Genomic DNA, 19,982 nt, shown 5'->3' with positions numbered 1-19,982 from the left:
GAACAAATACTTCATGGACATGATTTCATTCTGGCATAGGCATTTAAAGTTAGACAAGACTGATACCAGCCACAGTAAAAGCTGTGCTGAAGTCCATGTAGCATTTACTTTCTTTTCTCAGAAACTAATGTTTGAACCCTTTTGTCTATCATCAATCTTCTGCAAGTTACAAAACAACTTAGACATAATGGAAGGAGAAAAATGTACTTACATTTTTCTGACAAAATAACTAAGACTCTCTATCCCCTAAACTAACATTTTCCTCTCCTTTTCATGATTTCTCCTTGATGAATATATTTAAGACCAACTGAATGGGTAGAGGAAGGGTTTTTAAATCGGTTTCCTTTGTACGTTATATACCACACAACCAAGAGAAAAAGGATCCCAGGATATCTTTAAATGAAAGGCATAGTAATCAAGTTTTAAATGATTCCCCCATCTTCTAATAAAAAGCTAAAGAAATTTTAAAGGGTAGTAATCTCAGTAAGAGCTTGCTGATAACATGGTGTTTCATTGTGGACAACTGATGGTTAAAGTTGCGACAGAAAATAATCACAGATACCCCTAACATGCATATTAAATTGATGTGATAAATGCTGCCAATTTGAAAATATTTAGTGTGGTATTCAAATCCAGGCTGCAGAAATGTGAGTGTGGCTAAGCATAGACATCAATATGTGAGCAAAGTATCTATGATCCCAGACACCAGGAAGCTAGGACAAGGAAGTTAAAATATGAGATATATTTTAAGTAACAGATAAATGAAAATAAACTATCTCACCAGTGGAACATTGGTGATTGCTAGTTGGTCTTTTGTTTGTTTGTCCATTTGTTGTTTTTGTTTTGATTTGGTTTTAAATCTAAGTATGCCTGGTCTACCTCTCCATTTTTCTCTCATTCTACCCTCATTACGCATAAGTCCCTTTTAAGCATATTACTTAATCTTAAGTTCTTTTCTAATATTTGAACTGTCAAGGTAACTTACTAAGAAACAGACTTGGAAGGTTGTAAAATTAAGAAACTGTAAAATAAAATAGCATGAAATTTTGTAAAATTCAGTCAATACATCTGAAGAAAGCCATCACTTGCCTGGCTAAAGTGTTCCATTTACAACACTTTGCCTGTATCCCTTAAGGCTTTTTCACAAAAGTATTCTCCATATTTTACAGAATGATTAAACCAAAACATGCTAAAGGTGAAAAAAAAACAAAATAGAAATAAGACCTCTGTAAATGCTTTTATGCTTATCACAAAAGACACTTCTGCATTATGAAATGTCTACTCACAATCATCATGTTAGTAAAATATTACTTGGAAGCAGTTTCTAAAACTGGATGTAACATTCACTTACATGTATCTGCCAAGTTTTTAGATGTTTTAGAAGCTAAACTAAAACATGTTGAAAATGACTCTTTGTGGTACCAGAATATGTACTGTAGGAAATAAGAACTCATTTACAAGTGGGAGAAATACACTCACACTTCATCTGTGGGAATTCACTAGACTTCCCTTCCAGTAAACATTATATTTTAAAATAATCCTGGAAAATATGTTTCTTTTAACTGAAGTTTATGAAAAAATTTAGACAGCTGGCATAACAAAAGAGACTTACAAAGATAAATGTGAAAACTATCTTTAAAAATAATCCACAAGTAATTCTGCCAAAAGATATCAGTTTAGCAATAAAAAGATTGCAATTATTTTTGCTTATTCTAATGGTCAAACTAAAACTGTTTAATACAGTTGTTCTGTAAAAAGAGATAACCATCGGAGAAAAAGACAAAAGGAAGATTTGATTATTTTACTAAACCGGACCCATGGCACGCAAAGAACTTACCATAACATGGCTCTTTTCTAACTTGTAGCATGTCAACTACTTTCTGCTCGTCTGCACACTTTAATAATGCAAGTACCTTGCAGCAAATGCATTACTTAATTTTTTTTTTCTTTCTTTGAAAATAAGCATTCATCTGGAACCAAGAAAATAAACCGACATGTACCCCATATATATATGCGTATTGAATACTTTGAAAAAAGACCAGAACTTTGACATAACACAGAAATTAGACCCAGATTTCACAACTTGTGACTGGGAATAGAGTCATAAGGGACAAATCTAAAACTAAAAAGCTCAGCCTCACTAGCTTCTAAAAAAAAGTCTGAAATGAACATGCAACAGACAAAAAAGATGAAATAATTCCTCACATGGATTTACGTCTAAAAAAATCTTAGAATTAAGGTATCAGTTGAGGCCTCATTCCACCTGTTTCTGGCCATTACACAGGAGCATGGGATTTATATCAGTCACAGTCACGTTGTGTTCATCCTCTACTCTTTAGAGAAACAGTTTGTATTGAGTACACTCAGAGATTCAAGAGTCAGTTAATTGCCTGAAGTGAGAGGCATAGGAAGACAAGTGAAGGACTAGGGTTTCTAATTACTTTAATCTACTTAGAGTACCATTTTTGTGTAAGATGGTACTCTAAGTATCATCAAAAAACCCTAAAACTTTCTCTTCTTCCTGTGGAGTTCTGATGAGGACAAATTCTTCCCCCCTCAACAACCCACAATGACCTCTAGTGACCCCAGCAATGTATCCAAGGTATATATAGGAAGAGGTAAATTTTTGAAGCATCTTGATACTTAAGATCCACGTATTTCTGGAAAAGGAAAAGTTAAGATCTCAGAGCAATCAGGGTAAACATCAATCAAAATTTCAGAAGGGATGAATCAGTGCACTTCCATGTCAACAAACACTTTCCATGAAACGCTTAGAATATCCACAAAAACAATTCCAGATGACAAGTTTCACACCAAAGCTTAAACTAGATTATATACATAGACATGCAGGAGTATTTATTATGTTAAAATATCAGCCAAGAGTTGCAGCATTTTGACAATATATCCAGTATTTGAATTTTAGAAGAGATATACAAGTAGGCTTGCAAGTGCAAGTGTATACATTTACATTTTATGTGCTTGTTATAAAATCTAACATTTTATGAAAAGATTAAATGACAGATAGGTATAAGCATTTTACATAATGCCCAAGCTTTATCTCAGAGGAACTTAAATTATATTTTAAGTAAGCTTATTTCTACAACTACACTGCTACTTGATGGAAAAAGTTGACTTTCCTTTAAGAGAAAGTTTCTCATGTTATGCTGTCTATATACATATTTATTCTGCGGGTAAGAAGCTGGCATAAGCTGTTGCACTTGGAACCTGTGGCAAATGGGGTACCTGTCAGCAGCACACATATACACAATCCCTACCCTTTCTATGCTGCCCGAGAGGAGTTTGCATGGTGATCTGTGCAACATTGTCATCAGTAGTCCACATTAGTTTCCTTTCAAGTACAAACCCCTGCTATTAAATGGGGCTTACAAGAAAGGGTTGGGCATTATATGCTCCTATAAGCAACATCTTAATGAATTCTACCTAATGGTAAAAACTACAGAAGCTCTTTATTACTTGTAGCAAAGCCCCCTGGTTTTACTCTCTTACATGCACCTTCCATTCCATTTCTGTTGGGTTCCTTCACTTCCCAGGTTCTGTCGTTCCTGCCTTTCACTACACTTCTCCTAACACAGAATTACAAATCCTCTCTCTAATCATCACTAGCTACAATCTACAACAGTCCAGCATACCTGCTCCTCAGAGGGGAGCACTACAAGGTGCTCTCCTCAGAAGCCTATCAAGAGAAATGTTCCCATCTCACTTCAGTCTTGCTAAAGTTCTGTTTGTAAGTAACTTTTCAAAAATTTCTTTAAATATAAAATCAGTTCACACCTGTATACTCACTGACACCTTAACAAAATCAAAGTAGTACTACCCTTCTTGGTGTCCCCATGATTCAAATGCCATGTCACGTCTAAGTGTCACCATGGCTATATGATGTTTGGTAAAACTGCTGCTAACCTGTCATATTACCAGCCTATAGCTATTGAGGATAAAGGTATTCCTTGGCAAGCTCTTGAACTCTGGTTAACTATATGTTGAACATTAATTGCACATTCATTTTGCAGGTTTCACAGAACAGCCTTACAGAGTTACCCAGATAGCCATATCATAGACACAATTATGCCTTTAGATTGTTAAGCTAGAAACACAAACAGCTGTAAAAATTGTCTAAATAGCTTTGCACTGAGAACATGGCCTTTCCATTATCCAATACGTGATGCAATACTTTAGGGCTGAAGGCATGTAGTTTCAAAAAAATTTACTGGTCTTCCTGAATGTAAATAACTCTGAGCCAACCTTGACAAAATCCGGGATACATTCTTGAGGAAATCCTATCTAGAAACAAGACCAAACAAAAGGGAAGCCAGCTCTCCAACCATGGTCTTCCCACTCTCTCCTCATCAAGAAACTAGTCACCAGACAAGCCAATCTCATGAAGAGAAAGAGCAGCAAACAAGCTGTCATGGACTCACATGGTTGTTCCATCAGTTCTGAATGGTGGTTTCCTCAGCTGGGAGCGCTACATGTACGTATCATATGTCTTCTTTTGGGAAGTCCTCAATACGATTAATTAGTCACATTCAATGCTGGATGGACTACTGCCCAAGGCAAACAGCTCCCAGTGGCTTACAGCCTGAAAGTAGCTTGGGCTCACCAATATACACTGTTCTGGTAGCATGCTCATGAGCAGAATATGAAGGTTCTTTGTTTACTTATATTCCTTCATTTATTCATTTACAAATGGACTAGCTTGCACAAATAACCTAATATATATATATATAAATCTTAAAAAGAACTCCAAAACATTTTCTTCAGATAAGTGCTTTCATTTATATTTTGTCATCACCTCCAGCCTAGACTTTTCAAAGGGACACAAAGCAAGCATACGGGTTGAGATGTCCCTGTTTCATAGCTTCTGTTCTGTTCTACACAGAACAGCTGTATGTAGACTAGTCATAGTGTATCAGACACAAGGCCTACATAGCCTGATAATCCTGTCTCCAATTATAGCCAAAAGTGTGTGTTTTGAGAGGAGCCAGAAAAACTGCTGCACAGATCATATTTCTCCCTAATCCTCTGCCACCAGCATTCAACGATTTCTAGCTCAAGAATTTCCTCAACTGAATGTGGTTTTTAGTTGTTCAATAATTCTCAAATTAATCTCTTGAGCTTTTTCAGTCTCCTTTTGAAACCATGTAAACTTAGCACCTGAAACATCATTTGGTAATGAGTTCCTCTATTTGCTCATCCTGTTAGTGCTCATCTTTAATGAGATACTATGTGCAGTGAATCACAAAAATGTGTACACACGAGGGATACTAACAAACATTACAAAATCGTGGATGGCAGTGGAAGTTTCAACCCTGTAATTCAAGAAATATATGAAGGCTAAGCAGCAGCACCCTTATAACATAGAATGCCTCTTTGAAGGAATTTATAACTCTTCTCAATTTTGTTCTCAAGGATCACTGATATATTTTCAACCTATTCAGGCTGACAAAATTAAACTAAGGACTTAAAAGAATTCATAGTTTCTTAGCTACTCAGCGTAATAGCCATCACAGAATTTTAACATTTTGCCTTTACTGACCTTCATGTTTTAAGATTAAGGCATTTTAGCTAGTAGGAAATGACCAGGTAAAATGAGAAAGTCAAGGCTTAAGGAAAAATCTTTATGATATCGGGATATGTTCATATTACAACCTTCCCAAAGCATCCTTCAGAGGCTAATAATATTTTGTGAGAATTATTTCTTAGGAGCTGGGGCAAGAGGAACTAAAATAAAAACATTTCTAAAGCTATAAATATAATCATTGAACATTCCTTGCACAGTAAGAGAACAAACTTCAAAGCCTGCGTTCCAGATGTAATGAAGCTCAGAAAGGTCAGCCATCAGACTAACTTATCATTCCTATGAGTCTTGACATTGATAATCCTACAACATCAAGACAGTTACTGTTATGTGGTAACTGGTTACAGGGCTTAAAGCATTCACTCTGAAGAAACACTATCTTAGCTATGAATATAAAATTTTGAGATCCTTATTAGGCATCTAACAACCAAAGACAATAAGGCATGTCCTAGCAAGTGTGCAGTCTTCCTAACATTACTATTCATTTATTTGGTCAAATCAGTTAATTAGGTTTTCTCCTTCTGTTTATTAAAATGCAATTTAATCACCTATTAAGATGTAAACTCCAAATACCTATAGCTTCAGAAGGGAAAAAGAGAAGAAGCATCCCTAGTCATTTCAGCAGAAATATAGGACACATAGAACTGCTTTTGTTATGGATTTCAGTGCTGCTTCTATAGCTTGGAAACAAACTAGACCCAGTCTCCTGGAAAATAGACTTTTTCACTGCTTCTCCATCATACTGTCACTCCTGGTCTTTTACACTTCTGCCTTTGCATTGCTGAAAGACATCCTCTTGGAAGTTCGGAATCAATTTCCATCACATTCACAGCATTTCAGTGGGTTCTAATATACGGTTACAGCAGCTTTGGCAAAGAAGTATTTTGGCCAGAAGTTTTCAGCATGGATTTTTTTTTTAATTCATTATTTAAATCCTACTTTTATACAAATACTTTTAGGAGATAACAGGCCCTTGTTTAAGTATTAGCAATTAGTCCAACACAAAAATACATTGACTGAATGATTTTAAGACTGGAATCCTGTCATTGCAGTCAGCAACATCTGGATAAAAACACATTAATAGAAGGGCAATAATTAATGTTTCCATTAACAATGAACATATAATGTAATAAATGCTAATCTAATAATCAGATACCTGCATATTCAGCAGAGATCCTAATTGCAAAATAGAGCAGTTATTTACTTAGCAAATGTCTCCAATTATCTTTTTATCTAAGATAGTCCTCTGGCTTGCCTGCAATTAATAAGAAGATATAGGGATCTTAATTTCATCTGATTTAAACACCCATTTTATGAGCAGGATTGATCACCTCTCTACATCACCTAAAAAGTTTAAGACAGATGATTACAATCAGATAGGATTAATCTCACCTCCAAATAAATTCTAAAAAGCATCACAATTGCAAAGAACAAAACAGCAGAAAAAAAATCCAATTATAAAGATTAATGGAAAGACTAACAGAAATCTCCAAAATGTATACACGGTTTGCAGCTGACTGGAAAATAGGTAAACACAAACATACAGAAAACTTTTTGCATGCATTTGTAAAACCTATGAAGCATAGACAATTACTATCAAGAAACAGCAATTTTACACTATTTTGCTTTTTATTGGAGAAAGGCATTTCTGAATAGAAACACCAAAAATACTGCTAAAGGTATTTTTACGTTTAGCAGATGATTCGTTACAAATCTAATAGTTTTAAAAAGCTGAGCTATCTACATCATTTCAGAAAGGTTTAAATAAAAATACAAAATCCTTTGAAATCTTTATGAAACCAATATCAGACTCTAAACTACTTTCTGTAGCACTCTTCCTGACTTCACTCGGCCCAAATATAAAAATATTGTTTAAAAATGCTCTTCCATCATTTATGAATATTAAAATCAGATGTAAAGCTGAAGGAATGATACTGCCATACACAATTTTATTGAATACTATTCTTCTTCTTGCTGCATATTTGTTTAATTTCTCTATTTTTCTCTACAATTTCTCTTTTTTTCTCAGAAATAAGCTGAACGTGCACAAGTCCATGAACCTGATGAAATCCATCCGCGGGTCCTGAAGGAGCTGGCGAATGAAGTTGCAAAGCCACTGGCCATCATATTTGAAAAATCAGGGCAGTCGGGTGAAGTTCCTAATGACTGGAAAAAGGGAAATATAACCCCCATTTTCAAGAAGGGAAAAACGGATGACCCAGGGAATTACAGACCAGTCAGTCTCACCTCTGTGCCTGGCAAAATCTTGGAGCAGATTCTCCTGGAAGGCATGATAGGGCACATGAAAAACAACAAGGTGCTTGGTGACAGCCAGCATGGCTTCACTACGAGGAAATCCTGCCTGACCAATTTGGTGGCCTTCTATGATGAGGCTATGGAACTGATGGACAGGGGTAGAGCAGTTGACATCATCTACCTGGATTTCTGTAAAGTGCTTGACACTGTCCCACAGGACATTCTTGTTTCTAAATTGGAGAGACATCAATTTGATAGCTGGACCACTTAGTGGATAAAGAACTGGCTGGATGGCCACACACAAAGAGTTGTTGTCAATGGTTCAATATCCAGCTGGATACCACTAACGAGTGGTGTCCCTCAGGGATCGGTGTTGGGCCAGTTCCTGTTAAACATCTTTGTTGGTGACATGGACAGTGGGATTGAGTGTGCCCTCAGCAAGACTGTCGATGACACCAAGCTGTGTGTTTCAGAAGGAATGCCATTCAGAGGGACCTTGACACACTTGTGAGGTGGGCTGATGCCAACCTCATGAAGTTTAACCATGCCAAGTGCAAGGTCCTACACATGCGTCTGAGCAATCCCAGGCACAGCTACTGGTTGGGCAGAGAAGAGATTCAGAGCAGGCCTGTGAAGAAGGACTTGAGGGTGTTGGTTGATGAGAAAATGAACATGAGCTGGCTTTAGTGTGCACTCGCAGCCCAGAAAGCTAACGGCATCCTGAGCTGCATCAAAAGGAGCATGACCAGCAGGTCGAAGAAGGTGATCCTGCCCCTCTACTCTGCTCTCGTGAGACCTCATTTGGAGTATTGTGTGCAGTTCTGGTGTCCTCAACACAAAAGGACGTGGAACTGTTGGAACAAGTCCAGAGGAGGGCCATGAGGATGATCAGGGAACTGGAGCACCTCCTGTATGAAGACAGACTGAGAAAGTTGGGACTGTTCAGCCTGGAGAAGGCTGCGTGGAGACCTCATAGCAGCCTTCCAGTATCTGAAGGGGAGGTACTAGGATGCTGGGGAGGGACTATTTATTAGAGACTGTAGTGAGAGGACAATGGCTAATGGGTTCAAACTTAAACAGAGGAAGTTTGGATTTGATATAAAGAAGAAGTTCTTTACTGTAAGCGTGGTGAGGCACTGGGAATGGGTTGCCCAGGGAAGCTGTGAATGCTCCATCCCTGGCAGTGTTCAAGGACAGGTTGGAAAGAGCCTTGGGTGACATGGTTTAGTGTGAGGTGTCCCTGCCCGTGGCAGGGGGATTGGAACTAGATGATCTTAGGGTCCTTTCCAACCCTAACTGTTCTATGATCCTATTTACAAAGACGGAAAAAGAAAAATCACCTTGAGTACATTACATGAGCAACAATCAACTGTAACAGAGTAAAGTTTGGTTTTGTTGGTTTTTTTTTGCTACTAAGATTTTGCAAAATCACACCATCTATGGATATCCTTTGTGTTCTCAGTACTTGTGGAATTTTTCCACTAGTTTCCACTGATAGAGCTAGCTATATGATCTTAGAAAAAGAAATTGTACTCCTTAAGGTTTGAAGCAAGTGAACAACCAAAGACAAGAGATGGCTCTTGTAGGTATTCCCTAAGGTGAAGTGCTCTTGTATGAGCTCATCCCATATTAGACTTCAGAGTTCGCTTTGAACATCAGAAACATTTCAGTTTGATGTTGCACATTATATGAAACTAGAAAAGTTTACCAGCAATAAAAACCAAAAAGAAGTTTAAAACAAGGTGAAAATGTTTCTACTTGCTCATAATTTTTCAGAACATGCGTGACAATGAACTCAATTTAGTCCAAAAAATACCAAGTCAGTTAAGTTTTTTTCATTGTCACAGACAAACAAAACATGGATTCTCACATGGAACATAGAGCTGCAACAAAACTTACATCATTACTTGCTGACATTATAGTGGCCTACTCTGAGGCTGAAACAGCAGATTCTCTCTCAATATAACTCTTTTATGGATATTATCACTTCAGTATTTTCTTGGCATATGTAAACAGCTGTTTATAAAGAGCTATCATAAACATCAGTAAGAAAAATGAACATAACTGTGCTTGACTAGAAAATTGGGTATTAGTTACACTTCTGATCACAAGATTTGCCAAGGGCTTTATTTAACCACCATTCAGGCCAGTCAACATTCCACATTCTTCTGAAGCTTTAAAACATGTTTGTTTATACAGATTATGATACCAGTGGTAACTACGATGAGTCACCTTGTTTTCACTAAAATAGACTGAGCTGTTAGAATCACTTAAATACAGAATTGAACAACACAGGTATTCCTTTTTTATCTCAGGAGTTTCTGTTGATATTAGAAAATTTCTTTGCTACAGAACTATCACACGTCAATCCACAGTAAATTCAGAATTTGGGTTCTTTTAAGTTAAGGCATTTATTCCATCTCATCATGCCAGTGTGTTACTTTGCAGGTCATTTAGGTAGATGAACTGGAATGTGGAAAAAATCATGGTCTTAAAACCTGCACTGTGGTTAGATAATTTTTAAAGACAGACACCTATATTTTAAAGAAGAGAAGTAATGGGGTTTTCCACTTTCCCAAGCAGAAGTTTTTTTCTCTAAAAAGCATAATCTTCTGATGAATGACCTACTACTTTGAAGTAAAACCAAAAAAAAAAAAGAAAAAAGAAGTATAAATCAACTTTTAAATTTATTTAAATCAAGGAAGGGAGAGTTTACTTAATTGGAGAGATTATTACTAGGAAAAGCTACTGGAGGACAGAAGCATGAATGTGTCAAACAAGATGACAACAAATGGTATATTACTATCATTCTTTTTTTTCCCCTCCTTTTTTTCCATTTGAAAATCTTACATTTCTAATTGTAGGGCAACTTCTCAAAAAAACAAAAGCAGCAATATGGAAAAAAAAAGACACATTATATGACTGGGAATACACCGGAACAGAGAAGTATTTTCTCCATGGTTCTAAAGTTTAAAAATAAATATGGTAATAATTATAAAGTTGATATTTCCATTAAAAACAATCAAGTTTCATACTCAAATTATCATTCACCAGACCTATTTTCCAGCAGAGCTTCCTGTTAGCTATGAACTTCCCACATGTCACAGTCTTATCACAATAAAAGGTGGCAGTCTCATCAGAAAGAAACGTGGTTGGCTCACATATTTTATTTTGACTCAGGAAATCAGTTTTAAACTAAGTTTCCTGGTTGTCCTCAGTTAACCAGCTTTGATTTCCACATTTTGATTCGCACTGGGGAGCCATCATCTCAGTTTGCTAACTGAATTCCTTTTTGAGAATCCAAGAACACCTACAGTGCATTCTACCCACTAAAAGGCATTTGGCACCCTTGGGCCCATCCAGGCCAAATGAGATTAATCTGAAGTCAAACCCAGGAAACTGAGTAGATATGAAGTCTTCTGACCCACCTTGTTCACTCTAGAACTACCCCTATTGCTTCACATCACAAAAAGTAATGACTTTTTTCAGCCCTTAGGCAATGCTGTTTCTTCAGTAATACCATCACTGCAATTCAGGAGTTATACATAAAAATGAAAAGCTTTAATTAATTTGTGCCTATGCTTCAGTTAGCAACACTTTAACAGACTATTGCTTGGAATTAAAAACAATTCTGAGTAAGAAAAAGTTCACACCTAGTAGTTTCTTTGAGGTAGCACAGTTAATGAACTGATCTTTTCGTCTTAGAAAAAAGGATTAAACACCAAATAAGAGTCCAATATTAATGACACACAAAAACTTTCCTTGAACAGCCTTATTACTGCCAAAAGCTTGAAATTACCTCATAATTTACCATAACTAATATTCTAAATTTACAAAAAGATGCTGCAAAACAGGATAGCAAGACTACTTGTAAACACACAGAAAAATCAGTTTCCTTCTCTATATGAATAGAATTGTATGTTTGTATAGACAATATCTTTGATACATGGAATATGAAAGGCTCAGAAGAGACAGCAGTAAGAAAAGAAGCATGTAGAAAGTATAAATATTCATGACTGCTGCTCTCTATCCACACTTTACAAAAACTATTCATTGAAGTCCTCATCCAAGATAATTTTCTATTTTTAACTAAAGAAAAAACCCAACAGGTTCAGAGTTTGACCACTGCTACTGTACAGTATGAAATCCACATTCTTGCTATGAGATGCATAATTACGTCTGCTTGTCTTTACAGGATTGTAAGAGAAGAATCACACTTCCATATTGCTACTGTACTGGTAAAGGAAAAAAAAACCAAACAAACACTAAAATTAAATCTGTAACTTCATTTAAACAAAACATTTGTAATTCCATTTCTTTTTTATAAGCAGAAAGTCAAAGCAGTAATTTCTCATAAAGCTCCTGAGATAGAAATACCATTACACCTTTATATTTTTTAAAGTTACTTACTGTTCTAAGAGTTGATCATGCTTTCTTAAAGCTTCCTTTTCAGCAATAACTGCTCTTTCTTTTTCAGCAACAGCATTATCTCTCGCTTCTCTCAAATTTCTGAAGGAAACAAAAAGTTATTCTGTCAAGAGTCTGTTAGGAAAAAGACTGTTTTGCTGCATGAATTATACTGACTGATCTGAAGTTCAATACTACCTTCTTCAGTTCTCACAGAATGATATAGGAGTCTATCTAGATGCCTATTCATTATATAGACTTTATTTCAGATTATTTTCATATATACCAGCAAAGTTTCCATTTCTGAAATTCTAAAAACAATGAACAAACCACTTATGCACATGTACAAATATATTAATAAGTTTAGACTATTAAAACTACAAATTACTTAATTTTTATGGGCATCAACAAAATGCCAACAATTCTGATACTTTATACTTCACTAACAAATAGGGGAATGCTCTCCCCCTAGCTGAGATGTTTCACAACTTTAATGACAGAACAGGAAAAGATTAGCTAGGCATAGAAATCCTACTTCCACATATAACTAATTGGCTAATTAGTTGTAGATTATATAGGTTATTGCATGTCATTGCTGTCTCCTTCTGGTTTCTATTGCTAGCATTGTTTTTGATCTGCACAGAACTGGAAAATAACACAAGCTTTTTATTGAAGTCAATCTATACTTTTCCAATTTTTTAAACAAGAATCAGTCAAGACTTTCAAACTAACTCACTATTATTTCACTGACACAAATGAGAATAATCCATACAGTACTTGTATTAAAAAATTATACAGGTATTAATAGCCTGTTAATCTGTTGTCTGCGTGTAACATAACATTGTAATAAACTGTACTAAGTGGAACTACTACTTAGATAATGCCTATAAACTGTACCTTCATTATTTAGTGCAACACATAACAGCCAATTTGTAGAGACTGTTGAAGGGCTGTTGAGGACCTACGTTATAAACATTTTTGAGGATACTCTCAGTTTGCTCCTCTTACTTGAACACTCACTAACATTTGGAATATATGAAATAATCTTAAAGATTTCTTTCATTTCACCTAAGAGGAATCCTGTTCGTATGCTACAAATGTGAGCAGAATACCATAAATCCAAGCACAAGCTGTGAGGCAAGTGAAAAGATTGCAAGTATCAATGACTAGGGGATTTCCCTTGTCGTTGCAAGCAGCGACAACTAAGATGACAAGCAGCAAAGACTAGGGGGGTTTCACTTCAAAACCACACACTTCATCTAAACTGTTAACGTAGATGCAACCAAGCTCTTCCTACTGAAGCCATTTGTTCCCCTCTCCCCCACAGAAACTTTCTGAATTAAAGCAAAGTGGAATTCTAGTCTCAAGCAAATTTTGAAAATATAGAAGTTAAAGATAGAGAGGTAAATGGAAAATTACTAAGCCATGTAAATGTTATCATAGGTTGTTTTAGCTACACGAAAGGTATGTAATTCTTGGATAAGAGACTACATTCTAGATGAAGGTAACATTATCACTGGTATACTTCTGAACTCAAGTAATTAATATGAATAATTATTTATGAAGAACCAACATCAAAATTACATAACAGTTAACTGGCTATGAGAGAAAGAAAACAAAATTTTCTTTAAAAAATTAATTTCTGGGCCAGAGAATTTACTGATGATATTCAGGGACTGATGTTCAGAGCAGGTCCTTTAAAACTGACTCATACCAAAATATAAGAACATTGTAATTATTTTTGTTGACAGCATCAAGATCAAGCATATTATGACTCGGAGAGGAGTACAATATTGTATCCTTCAGGGGAAGCAGAAGCACAAGGTCATCTATATCAGTTTTTGAAATAAACTTCTTTAAATAAACTGCCATTTATTGCACTGCACACCCCTAAACTATTTTAGAGTGCACAAACTAAGCACAGTCAGCTTGAACAAGTCAGAAAATGTGCTCAGGGACAGCATCTAGCATGCTCAAAACTACTAAATTGTGTTTGATCTGAACAAAAAGACTGCAGCTAATCCAAAGTCAAACCTCATGAAGGCATTCATGTGCCCTCTGAATTTGCTCATGCTTGCTAATGCAAACATAGCCAATGCTTACTACAACCAAGCAAGTGAAACTGATCCCAAATAAATTAAGAACGAAAGCATCACCTTATTATAGATTTGTTATCCCCCTCCCATCTTAGCTTCTTGAACTGAATCATCCAAGTATAAAATAAGTGCCAGTAAATTCAAGGGAAACAAACAAGCTCATCAGGCTTGGCAAAGTGGTAAGGAGCAAGAGCAACTAATATTAGATTAGCTTAGCTGTACTACCATTCCACACTTTGAGCCTGAAGAGGAAACCAGTATCTTAGCTTGCTTTTCAGTCAAAATCAGCATCTTATCACATCACACATTCATGGCAAACTGATTTGCTCACAGTTTCAGGTTGCATTTCTCTCGACATTAAGGAGTATGTCAGATTGGGAAGCACTGTCTCATGGTGAATTTTTTTAGTATTTTGAAGAAAGAACATATGCTAAAAATTTATTTTTTTTTGCAAAATATGAAATCAAATCTAAGGAATTTACCTTTCAGAAGTAATTATTTAAAAATGAGGAACAAAACTTCTGTAAATTGGTTCCAGATGCAACTGAAATATCTTTCAGTAATTTTCTCAATGATATACAGACCCTTATCAAATTTCCATGAACAGTGAAGGTTTAAATTCATATTTCGTAATTCAAAATAGATTTGCATACAGGAAGTGGTGTGGATGTATGTGTATATGTGTAATACATATATTTTAATCACACTTGCAGAACTACACAATGATGTAATTTTTTTAATTAGAACCTTTCAGTTGACTGGAAGACAGACAGCAGGAGTCACGTTCTTTTTTCACTCTTCCGAGCAGTAACAAAACTACCTATTAGAGGAACAGATGCTGATGCCACAAATATCTTTTTACTACAGTCATTTCCTTCTCCACATAAGACACTTTGAGGACATCTGCGATGAAGTTAGAATGAATTATTAAACCCCCCTTCCATTTTAAAGGCATAAAAGAGGCAAAAAGCAAGCTTAAAAATACACGCAGTACTAAAAGTCCAAATCCTTAGATCCTTAAAGGCTTATGTATGCGCCTAACTCTGCATGTAATTCCATGGAATTTAACAAGATAACACCCATACAAAATTCAGTATGCAGGTTTCTGCAGGACTAGGATCTTCTTCAAAAGAGATTTTATAATAATTTCTAGGAAATCAATGTTTTCTTGAATCATAATGCTGTAAATCTCAGATAGATTTGTTTTATAGACATAAATCTCATTAGTTTCCCTTTATCTTTTTGCTTTACTTTCTGCATCAGCACCTTCTCCTCTGGTTTCCTGGCTCAGTTTCAAGATTGCCCATACAGTGTGACAGGTAAACCAACATATTTTGTGTTCATTAACTAAAATTGTACATCTGAACAAACGTCAAACCACTCATGTTTATCTAAAACATGAATTTTAATAATCTTAGAATCACAGAATGGTTTCTGTTGGAAGGTTATCTAGTCCACCCCCCTTGCAATAAGCAGGGACATCTTCAACTAGACCAGGTTGCCCAGAACCACATCCAGCCTGGCCTTGAATGTCTCCAGGGATGGTGCATCCTTTGCCTCTCTGGGCAACCTGTGCCAGGATTTCACCACCCTCACTGTAAAAAATTTCTCACATCCAGCCTGAATCTTGCCTCTTTTAGTTTAAAAGCATCACCCCTCATCCTGTCACAATAAATCCTGATAAAGAGCCTCTCCCCATCTTTCTTATAGGCCCATTTTAATAACTGAAAGGGTGCAACAAGATCTCCCTGGAACCTTCCTTCTCCAGTCTGAACAATCCCAACTCTCTCAGCATTTCCTCACAGGAGAGATGCTCCATCCCTCTGATAACACTTTTCATTGACAATGTTGAATATTCATAACTTAATAATAAATATAACAATATATTTAAAAGTGTACAAGTGTAATTTCATTTTAGTTCTTACAAGATTCTCATCAGTTTTATAACTGAACTTAAATTCTCACTTTTTGTTTACCTCTCAATGAGCCAGACAACTAGAATTATACCTAAGCACATAACAATACTTGGCCATTTTTGCCCTAATTAGGTTATTGTCTGCATGTTACTTACCGGTTTTCACGTTCATACATCTCTTTTGAAGCACTTTTTAGTTGCTCAATTTCTTGATTTGTTTTCAACCTTATTTGTTCCAACTCTTCATGCAGTCTCTTTTCATATTCTGTTTTATAGTGGTCTCTGTAAATAAACAAATACCCAACATGGAAATTGAAAATTAACTGCAATCACCAAAATATCAAAGCTTCAGATAACAGCTGTACAAGTAGAGCAAAGCACTTCTTGATTTTACATTTTATTTTCATTTTTACTAACTTTCCTCCTAAACTGATTGAAATACATGTTAGCCTATGTCGTTATGCAAACCGAGCAGAAATCCATCAGGAATAAAAAATATTTAATTGAGAATACATAAAAGCTTTCTGCATACTGTTCAAATTTGTTATAAATAATTTGACATTGATTAATCACACAACATTATGCTTAAGATTATTTGAGCAATTCTTTGTCAGCCTCTACATGAGTGTTTATATTAACTAACCATTTAAACCCCCCAAATTAATTCCTTGCTTTCTGAAGTTTTCTACCATCTTCATCACTGGGTAAGCATTAATTAACTTGCTAATTTACAATACTGTCATGCTACTCTAGGACTTCGTTGTGTATTATGGGCACCTCATTAGGGAAAACACATCGCAAGAAACTTTGAAGACTACATATTGCAGAGATTCGTGAAGTCAAAACACCCCAAGATTTGGAAGTTTATCTTTCAATATGACATAAATGTTTAAGTATATATTTTAATTAATTTATAAACAGCAGGTTTCATAAGATTCCAGGATAAAAGAATTTCCTTTCAGAGTAATACTGACATCTTTTTGTAACTTTGGAAGCCCATGGCAGACTGTAGGGAACCCCTTAATGAATTTCTTCTACAAAACTACAAGAAACCCAGGCTTAAATTGTAAGTACTCAACAGCTAAGGAATGTTAAAATATTATAGTTAATGTTCATGGATAATCAATTAGCAATGAAGCAACTGGCAGAAATTACAAGTTTGGAAATAAAAGCATTTTTATGAAGAAATGTGCATTTACAACTGTAAAATGCTTTAGATTTCTTCTGATTTCCAACTGTGTGATAGCCCATATGTTTTTTTATAAATCAGTACTTGAGCTGGGCAAAAACTACTGCAAATTAACTAAAAGGCCCAAAATACTTAAATGTCAGAAGGCTTGCTGTCCAGGTTTTCCTGTTTTCTTTGTACTGAGACACTGAATTTCAGTTGACCCTTTACAGTTAGCTCTTCTTCCTCAACTGTGCCACACTATAGTAAAATATTTCATTAATAGCTCTGATGCAATTAAGAAGTTTATAATAAAAAAAAACAACAAAACAAACTCCCAAAAAACACCAGAATGTAAGGTCCCTATTAAAACCTGTTCCTTTTCTTTATGTATTATTTATATGGCTCAACATGCAGGGAAAAAAGAAGAGACTGTGGAAGATCAGGACCATAGGATACAATTCTTATGTGCAGAATCAATGAGCATTACCATTTTCTTCACTTTCTTACACAATTTGCTATTGCCATGACTACTCGCCAAAAAAAAAGAATATTTTCTTCATTGCAGAAATTCCCCCTTCCCTCCCATGGCAAGGCTGACAAGAGTCAGGAAGGTTCAGTGAAAACATTTGAAGAATCTGGAAAAGTCTTAAAACACCCGCAGTGATGTCACCAGGAGATAGTTCAAAGGGACACTTATCTTTATGATGACTAAAATAAACAAATCGTATAGTAAAGGGCATATTCCGAGTATAGAGCTTAACTGCCCTGCCATGCCTTTTAATAAACACCAACTGAGTTGCTGGCTGGAGCAAAGCCCCATCATTTGCAATTTTTATTCCTGACCTGCTGTTACAGTCTTTTGCTTGAGCAGTAATTAAAAATGGTTCTGGCTTATCAAGTTGTTTCTTCATCTTCAAGCTGCAGGCTTCAATGAGCTTCTTTCAGGGCCTATTATACATAAGGCTTTATACTGTGAATAAACTAAATGTGATCTGAGCATCTCAACACAACTATGGATTGTGTTTTAAGATTAAACATATAAAGGGAAATCTTCTTTGTTTGTCTGTGCTTACACATAGATTCCCAAGAACGGTAGCTGTGAGCTGCTGCCATTCATCTTGCTACAATCTCAAACTATTCTAAGTGTGTCTCTTTTAAATTTTGGCAGGTTAATCCTTCAAGTCCTAAATTCCTAAATTCTGTAATTTTCTAACTACAGTACACCAATGCCAGCAGTTCTGACACAGACCACAAGGTGAATTATTCTCTATATCTAATAGGTATTTGGGTTTGTTTTCATAATCTTTATTCCTGAACTACAGCATCGAAAAGAGATTAAGATGTGAAGTGAGTATTAAAAATGCCTCAAATTCTTCAAACAGTAGCAAATAGAAACTTATTACCCAAACTGATGTCATTTCCATGTAGAACTGAGTACTACAGAATGTCCATCATTGTTAGTTTTCTCCTGCTCCATTTGTCTACCTCTTTAATTAACCTAACAAATAAATAGGACTCCGTAGAGCTCTTTATAAGAAACCTAATTCTGTAGCTATATCACCTGAGAGATGGATGGTTTAAATTGCTGAATGTACAGGAATCCCCACTATGGGATGCAGCCTCAGAAGATGCACACAAACTGTGTACATGTGTGTGGGAAAATGTAAAGAAGGGACAGCTACTGCAATATTGCAGATCACATGCTGAATTTAGAGCACTTGACAAAACAATGCCATTACCCACATTTTACAAAAGAAAACTTACATTAACATTTGTACATTTTACATCAGATCTTTACATTATGAAATTACTTATTTGAGGTTTGTCAGCATCAGAATCTCAAATAAAACTTAGGCTGCCAAAGTTGCAGAGCAGTCCTACAAATGCTGCTCAGTGCTCTCCACTGTGTTCTGTTATGCTATATTGTCCTTGCAAAAGATAATAATGGTCACTAGAGGACAGCAGACACACCTGCATTATTCATTACAATTAATATCTGTCATTAGCATCATGAAGACAGTCACGAATACCAATGATATCAAGAGAGAGATTTGGTAATAGTACAGGATCCCAATGACAGTATCGAGATCTCTAAAGGCAAAGTACAAGTCACAGACTTTCTTTTTAGCTGGCATCAAAATGCAGAGATCAAGAGACCTCTGATGTTCCAGAGGACACAGAAGGAGGCTTGCACAGTATTCCAAATTGTGACAGCGGCGAGCTACATATGTCTCTTTCTATTTTACTCATATGGAGACAGCTCTGTAAAAGTGCCTGTACATCATTATTACAGGATAAGGATTTCACAGTGGTTTTCCAGAAACAGAAATCTGGCTACAAGAGTCACTGCTTGTAAGCACATTTCTAGAGAAATATGGTTAAGACCTACATGATTTTTATAGACCCCATTTAAAAGCAAGTCTTAAAAATTTATTTAAACTGCAGAAGTTCCAGGTGAACTAGTTCTGAGACATACATATTTAAAACAAATAAAAAAAGATTAAGTGATTGCACTGAAAGGAAAAATAGTATTAAAAGCAC

At 35.8% G+C, this 19,982-nt stretch overlaps 1 protein-coding gene across 1 annotated transcript in view; it reads right to left on the bottom strand.

The window, feature by feature from the left end:
* PIBF1 (progesterone immunomodulatory binding factor 1) overlaps positions 1-19,982 on the bottom strand; it is a 117,711-nt gene that overhangs the window by 69,849 nt on the left and 27,880 nt on the right. Inside the window, 2 exon segments of the mRNA XM_034060054.1 lie at positions 12,260-12,361; positions 16,427-16,552. Of these exon segments, the coding sequence (XP_033915945.1) occupies positions 12,260-12,361; positions 16,427-16,552 (228 nt within the window).

This window comes from Melopsittacus undulatus, chromosome 2 (assembly GCF_012275295.1).
Source record: "Melopsittacus undulatus isolate bMelUnd1 chromosome 2, bMelUnd1.mat.Z, whole genome shotgun sequence".
Taxonomy (NCBI): Eukaryota; Metazoa; Chordata; class Aves; order Psittaciformes; family Psittaculidae; genus Melopsittacus; species Melopsittacus undulatus.
Note: the sequence above shows the minus strand (reverse complement) of the source record. Positions and strands in the feature narration are given on the sequence as shown.